At 34.6% G+C, this 14,020-nt stretch overlaps 1 protein-coding gene across 1 annotated transcript; it reads left to right on the top strand.

Annotated features, from left to right (window-relative positions):
• Nucleotides 1-9,683: 9,683 nt before the first annotated feature.
• Nucleotides 9,684-13,706, top strand: LOC129229701 (uncharacterized). The gene has a single exon (XM_054864065.1). It carries the CDS (start codon nt 9,684-9,686, stop codon nt 13,704-13,706), a length of 4,023 nt encoding a protein of 1,340 aa, XP_054720040.1.
• The last annotated feature ends 314 nt before the right edge of the window (nt 13,707-14,020 follow it).

Below are 14,020 nucleotides of genomic sequence, written 5' to 3'. Positions count from 1 at the left end.
AAGTGGAAAATACAATATTTTTAAAATGAAATACAGTCAGACCTCCATGTATCGAACTTCCACATATCGAAATTTTCTATATATCGAAATCCCAGCACATTTCCATGTTCATTACATACAAAATTTGTTTCTATATATCGAAAAAATATCTATATATCGAAATTTTTCTCGAGACATTCGTAGATTTTTTTTTCCACTTTAGACTGTTTGTCTCATGAAAAATGAAGATAAGGGGAGAAAATTATCTTCACTAAAGGTTGCTATGAAACTCTCAAGGAATGTGGGGTTGAGGGGTGTGAAGATAGGTCGTTGTTCGTTCTGAAGTTCTTAAACTCCGTCAAGTTCATTTCAAATCTTAGTTGTAACCAGTAACACTGAAAAATCAGTTTCAAGTTATCCTTTTTCTCTGTTGATTATCATTTTAAATCTTTTTAGCTGCAGTAAAAATTATTCAAGTTAAATAGATTGGTTTTTTAATTTTCTCTCGATTACATTGTCAAAACGAAAATACCCTAATGTTGCGGATCAAGTTGAATTGCCGAAGAATGAAGATGCATGAAGGCGCAAAAGTGTAATTTCTGTTATTTTTTTAAAATCTTAACTTTTGTTTAATCCGATGTTCGTATAAATTAGAAAATGGGTTTCATACAAGAAAATTAGCTTTAATTTAAATGTTTTAGGAGATTTTTGTGATAAAAACAGATTATTTCTATGTATCGAAATTTCTATATATCGAATTTTTTTCCGGCAATTTGCTACTTCGATATACGGAGGTCCGACTGTACTTTCTTTCCAAATATTAAACACATTTTTTATCAAATAAATGAGTAAATAAAAGAAAGAGTGAATAAATAAATAAGTTTGTTCACATTGAAGAAAAAAAATAAATGAGTGAATAAAATAGTTAATGAATAAGCAAATAACAATTTATTAAATGAAAGAATGTAAATTAATTAATTAATAAATGAATACGCGGGTATTTAAAATCGTAAGTAAACGAAATGAATGATTTCTCTTTGCACCATCCACTTGATCCCTGCATAAACAGCAAAAATAATTTTTATCATAAAAAAAATTACACTATGAGTATCAATTTTTTAAAAACTGCTTGTATTATTATATAGTTTGATTTCCAGAGGTTATTTCTTCTTGACTTATACGTTACTACTTAGTTAAAGTATTACTAGGTAAGTGCAGCTAAAAGCGGAAAAAAAATTTCACTTTTTCACTTTGCCCCACATTTCCCTACTTTTAGCGAAATAACTGACTATTATCAGGATTCTAGTGTCTTTTATATCGGTATCATTCTTTTTAGAAAAAATGTTCTATATAAATGGTACATCGTTGAAAAAATAAAAAATTAACAGTAATCGTCCATATGTAACAAGCAGTGGGAAGCAATAGTCCAGTCAAGCTAAAGATCAAATACTTTTACAATGGGAAGAATTGCAACAGAAGGTTTTTAAATTGTATTTATATCAGTAACTCGAACATAATAACCTATCCAAAATTCGGTCACGAGAACACCCCCAAAATCAGATTTGAAAATGGGGTGCTAGTGGCAGTAATCTAGTATTCTTCTTTAAAACATATTTAAAAAAAAACATTTAGCCAACTCAATTGGAATAATTACAGAAAAAGTGTCTTGGTTAATGCTTAGGGTACAAAAATTAGGTAGAACTACGGTAACCCGTCACTTGGATAATTTGACAATCCCGATAACTCGACGCTAAAAAGACGAATGGCCGTATCTCACTTTTAAGCATTTTGCAGCAAACCGATTTAAAATTTTCCAGTTTACTTTATCGCTTTATGGGAACCGTCACAGTGTGAAGGACTGTAACTTTTTTAATTATAAATCCGATTTTGGGTATTTCTGGCGTGATCATAACTCATTTGTACTTGTAATCAACCATATATTGCTTGGTCTACAAGAATTAACATCTGATCAGACTAAAAGTCTACGTTTCTTGACGGTGTAATTGCGCAAGCACCTTGTAATTTTTTTGTAAGCAAGGAATGCACTTAAATTTAGAATAACATAAAGAACACCAATTTATACAACGGGGAAAACGTAGATTTTTATCAAACCGAATTGTAATTATGTGTGTTTAAAGTATGATTATTACGTTCGAAACGGTTTAATAGCTCTTCTACTAACACAAAAACGGCACTTGTAGACTTAGACCGAAAACAGCGATCATTCTATTTCAATATGAATGCGATAACAATCTATCTAGTAAAAATATGTTATAAATAGCAAATTCAAACAAAAGTCGTCCATCATCTACAGCTCTACTGCAAGAAATACGTTCCTGTAGAATCAGACGTACCATAAATAAACATGAATAAAAATCTTGTCGACTATGTAAAGTGTCCAAATACCACACGATTTATTTGTGCCTCAAATTCTAAATACATTTACATCCAATATGCTTTCAAAATTTCCACACAAAAAAAGTAAAAAAATTGAGCAATATACTATTGTTTAACTAAGAAAAATATTCATTTTTTTTGTCCAATGGTGCATATACTTATTATTATTTTTTTTAATTACACAATATTTTCCATACATGGAACTTTTTCTGTCTTAATGATTGCAGTTTTAAGCACACTTTTATGAAAATATTATCGCATTCAACAAAATTTGAAAGCTTGGTTTAAAATTGGTTAGTAAAACTATCTTTTGTTCTGAATTTGTAATCATTTGCTCATCTCTTCATAGGCCACGTACAAGTTATGTTTCGCGAAAATATATCGCTTTCTTCTGGGTGAATGTTTTTTTTTTTTTTTTTTTGACAGAGAGTATTTAAAATGTTACTGTGTATATTATTTTTCATAAACTGCGATATATTGCAAGATGGTATCATATTTCTAAACTGACTTGTATGTACCTTGATATTTAGAGCAATTTATTTTTTGCTGTTGTTTCATTATTGGATAGGTGGTGTTGCAAACTGAAACTATTTTGCCATTTCACTTTCCCTCTATTTCATTTCGTCTCACATTCCCCCAACTGCCAATACAGTGTGTGTTGCTTGCAACCCCCCTCCTCCAGTCTCTTATATGAGATATATCGTCTTATTTAGAAATTAAAAAAAAAAAAAATATTTCGCTTTATAATTAGTGAGAAAACCTTTATGAAAAAAAAATCCTATTGTTTAGGTCGTGGAATGGATTAAAATTACTTGCTTGATTCGAGTTTAAATTCTAACAATGCATCTCAACAATATAACATTTTACTACAGAATCTTAACAATGTGTGACGTCCTTATCATCTTCATTATTAGAAGCTATTATTGCGGCAACCACTGTTGATGGAAGATTCTAAACTTATAAGCTGAAAAACATTTTCGCTGCGATTTCTGGGAGCTGCTCTTTTAGCTGTTAAGTCTTCATTACATACAGCGATTGATTAAAGTAAGAATTAAATGGCATTATAATAAATAGTACTCAAGATAGCAAAATTAATTAATTTGCGCAACACATGCTATTCATAGATGGCTTAAACTGAAAGAGATTACAAGTATGTAGAACGGTAACTAATATTTACATCAGTGGTTCCTACCCTTTTCATTTCTTGGGACCACTTGATACACTCGACGTTAAATCCCGGTTATCACAAATTTGCCATTTCAACTGCGCTTGCGCGCGGACTTTGCTGATTTCGAAACTCTTGCTCAAACTAATGAAAAACATGTTAATATGAGATAAGAACAGATAAAAATTAGAAATTACAAAGCTTTCTTTGATTTAGTTTCTACGTCTCGGTAAAGATTGAGTTTTGCGTCTTAATTATTTATGGATTCGGAGTCTGATTTTTCTATCAAACAAAGGCCCTTTTCAGGGCCAAATTTTTAACCTCAGAAGAGCATACTCGACCTGCAGCATCACTTCCAATACAAAGCCGAACCCTCAACCTAAATACAAATGTATAATGCTAAGCTGTTTACGCCTAACGTAAAATATCCGCAAAAGACGGATATTTGTAATATTCCGATCAGTTTTGAAGTACATAACGTGTTTTACGTTTACGTTAAATAAATATTTCCAAACCAATAAATATTGAATGGTAATTTTTCTCTTTTCTTTATAAAAATTATCAGTTATTCATATCCATAGTTTCATATAATGTATCTCGAAATTGCTGTGAAAATACTCTAATCGCATTCATTAATTTGTTGGGACACTAGCACAACCTAAATATAAACAAGCAACACGAAATCTTAAAACAGAAAGCCCAAAAAGCAAAGTCCGTGCGCAAGCGCAGTTGAAATGGCAAATTTGTGATAACCGGGATTTAACGTCGAGTACTTGATACCCCTTCGAAAAATAAGCGGACCACAAGCGAGAGAAATGGCACTTTCACAACAATTACATTAAGTGAACTGAGGTGAATACAAAACATTTCTTCACTAAGTTAATTACAATTATAAAAACTACATTTCAGTATTAACAATGTTCAATTAACGTTCAATGATTTTTAAATCTACATAGTTAATATCCAAACTGTCTTGTTATAGAAATAAATGAAAATAGAAAAAGTCCAAATTAATTTAGGAGTTAGGTTGAAATTTGAAAATAAAAATGTGAAGTTGCTTAAACTGAACTGTCACTTGTAGTCATGGGCCTAAAATGTTCCTGCTATAGCCAAATTTTCACTTCAATAACTTGCTTGATCTTGCATTTCATTTGAAAGTTTTTCAACATTTGGCTCCAAAGATATCATTGCCAGTCTCATTGGAGCGAACAAGTTTAATAAGGACCGGACCTATAAATTTTGCATCCCCCCCTGCAACGAAATCTATAGGGCCTACGACGCAAACATACACGCCTCCACATACGCCAACAATGTATATTTGAGACGTTAATAGGTCTTAGTGCTAGTTTTTTTTTTCCATTTCTTAGGTCGTTGGGCCCCTGAAATACGTGGGCCCCACCACACTGCGGAGTCTGCGGTAATGCAGATCCGGGTCTGAGTTTGATAGATAGTTTCGATTATTTTTGAAGACAATGTTCAGAATGCTGTCTCTCAAAAATAAGTGGAAATAAATAGCAATGTGCAGATATGTGCAAAAATAACAATAGTGGAAAAATAAGCAGTTTTAGTGTCAATTCACTGAGTAATATACTTTCATCAAGCAACCAAATACAAAAATCAGCAAAGTTTTTACGTTTAGATTTTTTTATCACCTGAAGATAATCATGATGCAAACCAAATGCAGGAACTCCTATTACAAATTACCAGTATGATTGCAACTCATCTCTAACAAGTCATACTGTAGAACGGAGCTATAATGTCACATGTTGTGAAAGTTTGACTGCACCTACACAACACGGATGAAATATTACAAAGATGAGCATGAGCATTGATAATTGTCAATGCGCTTACTCAACAAATATGTTTCCACAAATAGCGTCGGCAAATTCATGAATGCAGTTGATTTCTTTATTTGCATCAAGCGTTCTCGCGTAGGATTCTAAAAATGTGTTCTGTGAATTTATTCACAAAAAACCCATGTGTTTGACTCTGGTTCTTTAACACACAATCAAAAAACACATGTTTGATCATAAAAGTGGCTTAAAAATAAGTAATTAAAATATTGAATGATGTGGAATCATTGTAAAATAAATAATGAAAAAAAAAATGCAACGGTTAAACAATACATCACACTAAACGAAAATCATAAAAAAAAAAAAAAAAATTTAAAAAATCTCTTGCCAGTTTTTTTTTTTTTTTCTCTTCACCAACACACACAAAAATATTCGAATGGATTACAGTCACGTCCTTTCTGACTAATCTTACAGAATAGGCTGAAATCTTAAATTATGTTTGATATTGGATCTTTATTTAAATTCAGTGCACTGACACTCTGTATATTGTATCCATTTTTCCGTCTCAAACAAAAGGAAAAATTAAAAAGGTTCTCCACATATCTACACTACTGTAAAAGAAATTAAGAAAATTTTGAGATTTGGTCAATTATCTCCAGAACTACTGGACAATTTTAATGAAATTCGGTATGCACATACATTGAAACAATACAAAACAAATAACAATCCAAAATTTAAAACATACAGGCATGATCATAAGCAACACTCGTTAGAGAATGATGGTTTGAAACTGCGGTTGCAAAATTGAGCATAAAAATGGTTTAGTAGGGGTTATGGTCCCCTCTAAGAGACATATAGGCCTCGCAGTGTGACTCCATACTTCAAATGAAGCAGTTTATTGCATCCTGAGGCAGTTGTTTCCACTCGTTCAACAACACTGTACTCAGGCAATAGAGGGTTCCCGGAGGGGTGTTGCGAGTTGCTATTGCGCTCCCAAGAGAGTCAAAGACATGCTCTATAGGAATGGAGTCTATAGATCTGCTTGGCCAATCCAACAGTGAATATCCTTCCCTTCAAGAAATTCGTTGACCAGAAGAGATCGATGTGGCCTTGCGTTAACATCCATTAAAATTCACTCAGGGGCTAACAGTGTTTCTTAAGAGGTAAGCATATGGCTCCAAGACTACAGACCTATACCTCGCAACTGTCACAGAGCCTCTTTCAAAGACATGGAGGGGTGTGCAGCCATCCAACATGATGCTTGCCCGGACCGTCAAACCTCCTCCTCTATAATGGTCAATTTTGTGGATATTAGAGGACAGGTAACGGGTCCCGGTTCAACTTAAACGACTATTATTGTCCTACATTCGTATGTATAGAAGCAAGAACCCGCTCCTATCCTCCAATATCTGCGAGAGAGGCTCTGTGATATTTGCAAGGTATAAGTCTGAGGTTTTGGAGCCCTATGCTCATCTCTTGCGGGGCGCTGTTAGCCCTGAATTAATTTCAATGGATGTTAACACAAGGCCACATAGAACTCTTCTGGTCAACGAATTTTTTGAAGGGAAGGGTATTCACTGTTAGATTGACCAATCAGATCTCTAGACTCCATTCCTATCGAACCCGTCTGGGACTCTCTTGGGAGCGCAATAGCAACTCACAACCCCTCCGGGGACCCTCCATAGCCTGAGTATAGTGTTGTTGAACGAGGGGAAATAATTGCACCAGGACCCCATAAACTGCTTCATTTGAAGTATGGAGTCACACTGCGAAGCCTATATGTCTGTTAGAGGGAATCATAACCCCAACTAACCCATATTTTTGTTGTTCAATTCTTAAACCGCTGTTTCAAACCATCCGACTCTAACGAGTGTTACTTATGATCATCCCTGTATATTTCAATTTTTAGATAGTTATTTGTTTTGTATTGTTTCAATGTCTGTACATATCCAATTTCATTAAAATCGGTTCAGTAGTTCTGGAGATAATTGACCAAATCTGAAAATTCTTTTAATTTCTTACACAAATGTATATAAAAACAATAAATACATCAAGGGTAGTTTAGAAATTGGTTTCAATTACTCTAGCGCAATCGGATGGCGTTGTTTTTGTCTAACGATTAATAAATTACACAAAATAAGAAAAAAATAAGAAAGATGATTTTTCGGGGGGGGGGGGCGGCTAATGTGTTTTGCACTTTTTTCAACTCTTGCCAGGGTAAATTTAATTTCAAACATATTGAGATTTCAGCATTTATATTTTTCAGAAAACTCTTAAATATATTTCCGGTGTTACTCCGTAAAGGGTTGTCTCTCAACACAAGTGCCGCCGCCCCTTCCCCCTCGTAGTGATGTTACTGCGCTTGATAGATTAAATATAATTTAAAATATATGAGGATTTCAGTATTTATATTTTTCAGAAACTTTTAAATGCATTTTGGGTGTCACTACCCAGAAAAGTGTCAGTTGACGACAATACCGCCTCCTGTAATTGATACATCGAATATAATTTTATATTTTGGGGGGGAAAGTTAATAATTGAAATATTCATATTTTCCACAAGTCCTTAATCCAATTTGGTATCAGCCGCTTTTCACAGGATGTCTCTCAGCTCAAATGACCTTGTGACTTGTTTTGGTCTATTTTAATTTTTTGATACTTGCAACTACGAAATTTAAAACATATGTCACATTTGCAATATGTCTTTAGAAATGTAAGGAGGGGGGCAGTGATGCTTTTGTTGCCTTAAGCTTTCTAGGGGAAGGGTCTAAAGCCTTACCCATTAAAAAAAAACAGTTTTGACAATGTCAAGCCATAATGTAAATCAAATATTGAAATTTCAATCTGAAGCTGAAGCAACATTGCTTTGTTAAAACATTTCCGGAATCCGGAGACTTCTTCGCTCCCATTATGAGTTTAGTCGATTTGGACACGCCATAGTCCAACTGAAGCCAATACACTTAATAAATACCCTCAGTTAATTTTTAAACTGGTAGTTAAAACCATTTTCCACAACAGTGAGAAGTCTGCATTCGTGCAACTTGTAGCAATTCAGAAAATCTTTTGAAAAATATACTTCGATTTATCAGGAATTGAATGAAAACCTGCGAAATCGTGAAAAGTTCAACGAAAATAATCAGTCACGTTTCGCAATATTTTTACAGTGTGCTAGACTAAATTTGCCCCAAATATAGTATCTCCACTTTCCCCTTCACATGCAATTTGTAGAAGTCGCAATAAAGTAGCACGATGAACATCTAAGTGCGTTATGGAGGAACATGTTTGGAATGGTGGTTCTTAACGAGCAGTTCAGCGAGAATTTCGCATCGTGTTCCAATTTGGTCACCATGAGTCCACGCCCTTCATTGAAAAATTATATTTTTACACGTTAGTAGGCGTAAAATCATTGTTTTCCATAACATAGTATTTAGTATACGCGATTTGCCTCCTATCCCATACCCTCACCTGGAAAGTTCGAAATGACGTGCCTGCAAGATTTTGTTTGGTTAGAAAAACTATTCACGCGCAAAATGTTATAACCTTACATTTCTATCAGCATTTGTTCCCACTAAAAAATACTTGACACAGACTGCCTTTTTTTTTCTGGGCGGAGGACTTTCTCTTTCTGAAGGGAGTTCTTTTTTTTGGCGGGGGGTGGATCGTCAAGGTATTTTGGGGAATGCGTCATTGCTCTTGTGGGGATGGGCAGCCCTGTTATCAATCACAAGGAAGCTGCATACACTTTGATGCACTTTCCTGGATTGACACTCTGTCATAAGACACACTTTTCTGGGTTTTTATACTGTTTGAGGTTGACTACGCGTTTTTGTTTTCAGTGCAGATCTTGCAACTATAAATGTTGATAAACAAACTTGAATACATTTTTTATATGGAAGAGGGTTGCTTCAGCCAAGTTAGAATCGAATGCAAAATACTCGCTCATTATTTCTCAAAGAAACACTATTACGAATATACTCCTACACAACACACGAAAATACTAACCACGCCACGCCTTTGTAGAAAATGTCACCAGCAATCGATCGGTACTGTCTGTACAAGAACTCACATAGTGCCATCCCCAAAGAAAAAGATTCATTTGTCGTACCCTGTATTAATTTCTAGAAAATTTTAGTAATTCACTGAAATTAATGAAAAGTTTGTACGATTATGATGTTTCTCATGTTGTTTTAACAGGTCATATAGCAAAGGACACCAGAGCACGTCAGATTAAGGCGTTGGATTTGTGGGGTTATACTCTGCTGATGTCTATAAAAGTAATGCTGCTGAAATGAAAACAGACAATGATGAAAGAGAATCAGAAAAGAACGAAAAAAATTTAAAAATATCTCAATGAAGGGTCACAGTCAAGCAATTAAAGGTCTCATGAACCAGGAAGATCATGATGTTGGATTCCCGTTTTCAGATGTCCAGAAGAACGATAATTTTGAAGTTAAAATGGTCTGTGCTCATAATGACTCTCAAATAAAAGCACTTAAAGTCAAAAATATCATTGCTGGAAAAGGTGGTAAAGAAATTGAAAACGTTAGAAATTGGCCATTGGACTTGCAGGCAAGTAAACGAGAAAAAAGCATGAAAATGAGTGAAGTTGCAATAAAACCAAAAAGAGTTTCATGGAAAGCCAAATTTAAAAAATGGTTCAAAAGATTTAAAAGTGGCGATAAAGAAAATGAAGGGAAGATGAACCAAACTAATTATCAAGTCGACTTGCCTCTCTCTTCTGATGTCCAGAACAATGACGATGATGAAACGAAAATGGAAATTCATCAAAGAGAATCGCAATTGAAAGATCAAAAAATTGAAAATATTGATGAGAGAAGTGACGATAAAGCAACTGACATGCACGTAAGCCAACCAGATAATAAAGTTAAATTCGATGGGTGGCCATCTTTTGATTGCCGGAATTACAACATTGCTAAAGGGAAAATTCATTTCGTACAAAAGAATTCCCAAGTAAAGGAAGTAAAAATCGAAAACCTCATCATGAGTGGTGATGACAAAGCAGTTGTAAACATTAGAAAATCGCCACCTGTCCTGCAAGCAAATGAACGAGAAATGAGCTTGAAAATCAATGACGTTAAGACCAAACCAAAAAGTGTTTCTTTGAAAATCAAACTAGAAAAATGGCTTAGAAGGTTTAAAAGGGAAGATAAAGAATTTCAAGGTCACATTAGCCAGTCAAAACATGAAGACGGATTGACATCATCTGATATCAAAACTAATGACGATGCTGAACTAAAAATTAACTATGGTCAAACAGATACTAAAATGAAGGCTGAAAAACTTGAACAGATAACAATGAAAGGTAGCGATAAAGAATTCGAAAGGTGCACGACCCAGCCGAGGTATGAAGATGGGTTGTCATCTTCTGATATTCAGAACAACGAAGATGCTGAAAGGATAATGAAATATGCACAAACCTATCTTCAAATGGTGGTAGAAAAACTCGAAAAGATCCCTTTGAAAAGTGACAATAAAAAAAGTGAGGGGGACATCTGTCACACAGATTACGAAGTCGAGTTGCAATCTTCCTGTATGCAGAGAAACGAAGATGCTAAAAATAAAATGAACTGTAGTCAAACAGATCCCCAAATTAAATCAGAAAAACTTGAAAATATCAGTGTGGAAAATGACGATAGAGACACTGAAGAAAACATGAGTCTACTAGGTTATGAAGTCATGTTGTCATCTTCTCATATCCAAAGTAACGACGATGCTAAAGGGAAAATGAAATACGGTCAAACAGATTCTCAAATGATGGCAGAAAAACATGAAAATATCGCTAATGAAAGTGACGATGAAGAGTTTGAAGGGTGCACGATTCAGCAGAAGTATGAAGTCGGGATGTCATCTTCTGATATTCAGAATAACGAAGACACCGAAAGAAACATGAACTATGCTCCAACCGATCTTCAAATGGTGACAGAAAAACTTGAAAAGATCTCTTTGAAAAGTGAAAGTAAAAAAAGGGAGGGGGACATCTGTCACACAGATTACGAAGTCGAGTTGCAATCTTCCTGTATGCAGAGAAACGAAGATGCTAAAAATAAAATGAACTGTAGCCAAACAGATCCCCAAATTAAATCAGAAAAACTTGAAAATATCAGTGTGGAAAATGACGATATAGACACTGAAGAAAACATGAGTCTACTAGGTTATGAAGTCATGTTGTCATCTGCTCATATCCAGAGTAACGACGATGCTAAAGGGAAAATGAAATGCGGTCAAACAGATTCTCAAATGATGGCAGAAAAACATGAAAATATCGCTAATGAAAGTGACGATGAAGAGTTTGAAGGGTGCACGATTCAGCAGAAGTATGAAGTCGGGATGTCATCTTCTGATATTCAGAATAACGAAGACACCGAAAGAAACATGAACTATGCTCCAACCGATCTTCAAATGGTGACAGAAAAACTCGAGAAGATCTCTTTGAAAAGTGAAAGTAAAAAAAGTGAGAGGGACATCTGTCACACAGATTACGAAGTCGAGTTGCATTCTTTCTGTATGCAGGGAAACGATGATGCTAAAAAGAAAATGAACTATAGTCAAACAGATCCCCAAATGGTAACAGAAAAACTTGAAAATATCTCCGAGGAAAATGACGATAGAGACACTGAAGAAAACATGAGTCAACTAGATTATAAAGTCATGTTGTCATCTTCTCATATCGAGACTAACGACGATGCTAAAAGGAAAATGAAATATGGTCAAACAGATTCTCAAAATACCCCTATCAAAAGTGATGATGACGAATTTGAAGGGCACATGATTCAGCAGAAGTATGAAGTCGGGATGTCATCTTCTGATATTCAGAATAACGAAGACGCTGAAAGAAACATGAACTATGCTCCAATCGATCAAATGATGACAGAAAAACTCGAAAAGATCCCTTTAAAAAGTGAAAGTAAAAAAAATGTGGTGGACATCTGTCACACAGATTACGAAGTCGGGTTGCAATCTTCCTGTATGCAGCGAAACGACGATGATAAAAAGAAAATGAGCTATAGTCAAACAGATCCCCGAATGAAACCAGAAAAACTTGAAAATATCACTATGGAAAATGACGATAGAGACGCTGAAGAAAACATGAGTCTACTAGATTATGAAGTCATGTTGTCATCTTCTCATATCCAGAGTAACGACGATGCTAAAAGGAAAATGAAATACGGTCAAACAGATTCTCAAATGATGGCAGAAAAATACGAAAATATCACTAATAAAAGTGACGATGAAGAATTCGAAGCGTGCACGATTCAACAGAAGTATGAAGTTGGGATGTCGTTTTCTGATGTTCTGAATAACGAAGACGCTGAAAGAAACATGAACTATGCTCCAACCGATCTTCAAATGGTGACAGAAGAACTCGAAAAGATCCCTTTGAAAAGTGAAAGTAAAAAAAATGTGGTGGACATCTGTCACACAGATTACGAAGTCGGGTTTCAATCTTCCTGTATGCAGAGAAACGACGATGATAAAAAGAAAATGAGCTATAGTCAAACAGATCCCCGAATGAAACCAGAAAAACTTGAAAATATCACTATGGAAAATGACGATAGAGACACTGAAGAAAACATGAGTCTACTAGATTATGAAGTCATGTTGTCATCTTCTCATATCCAGAGTAACGACGATGCTAAAAGGAAAATGAAATACGGTCAAACAGATTCTCAAATGATGGCAGAAAAATACGAAAATATCACTATTAAAACTGACGATGAAGAATATGAAGGGTGCAGGATCCAGCAGAAGTATGAAGTCGGGATGTCATCTTCCGATATTCAGAATAACGAAGACGCTGAAAGGAACATTAACTATGCTCGAACCGATCTTCAAATGATAGCAAAAGAATTCAAAAATATCACTTTGAAAAGTGACAATAATGAAATTGAAGGAAACATGAGAAATCCAGATCATAAAGCCTGGTTGCCATCTTCTGATATTCACATCAATTACGCTGATGATAAAAAAATGGACTCTGTGCAAAGAGATCCTCAGATGAAGGCCCCAAAGCTCAAAAATATTGCTATAAAAAGTATCGATGAAGAAAGTGAAATGCACGCGTGCAAGCCAGAATATGAATTTGGATTTTTCGGGTCGTCATCTTCAGATATCCAGAGTTACAACACTGCTGAAGAAAACGTTGACTTAGTTCAAAGAGATTCTCAAGTAAAGACACAAACAGTGGAAAATATTATCGCGAGAGATGATGGTGAAAGAGTTGCAAGTTTTGAACCTTGGACATTGGACTGGCAAGAAGCTGAACAAGAAATAAGCAGGAAAATAAATGAAGTTCCAATTAAACAAAAAAGAGTTTCATGGAAAACCAAGTTAGAAAAACGGTTTAAAAGGTAATTTTCAACCATCTTCATATATATATCTACAAACACACACACACATTCATACGTGGATCATTCTCCAGAATGTATAAGTTTTCAACAATAATATTTTGAATGAAAATCTTTCTTTTTTTTTAATTCTTACATGAAAGTGTTACATACTACGTAAAACCTGTCTACAACGATACTGTTGGGACCTAAAAAAATATGGTTGTAGACAGGTTATCGTTATAGACAGTAGGGTGGTCCTTATTTATATGGGATTTTTTTTTTTTTTTTTTTTTTGGAATTCAACAAGTGACGCCCTCTAGTTTTGTGACACTATAATAA

This window comes from Uloborus diversus, chromosome 9 (genome assembly GCF_026930045.1).
Source record: "Uloborus diversus isolate 005 chromosome 9, Udiv.v.3.1, whole genome shotgun sequence".
Classification (NCBI taxonomy): domain Eukaryota; kingdom Metazoa; phylum Arthropoda; class Arachnida; order Araneae; family Uloboridae; genus Uloborus; species Uloborus diversus.
The sequence above is the reverse complement of the archived record's forward strand: the minus strand, read 5'-3'. Positions and strand labels throughout refer to the sequence as shown.

Excerpts from the sequence above, each read along its gene's own strand:
- LOC129229701 (XM_054864065.1), top strand. The coding sequence starts at position 9,684 with ATGAAGGGTCACAGTCAAGCAATTAAAGGTCTCATGAACCAGGAAGAT.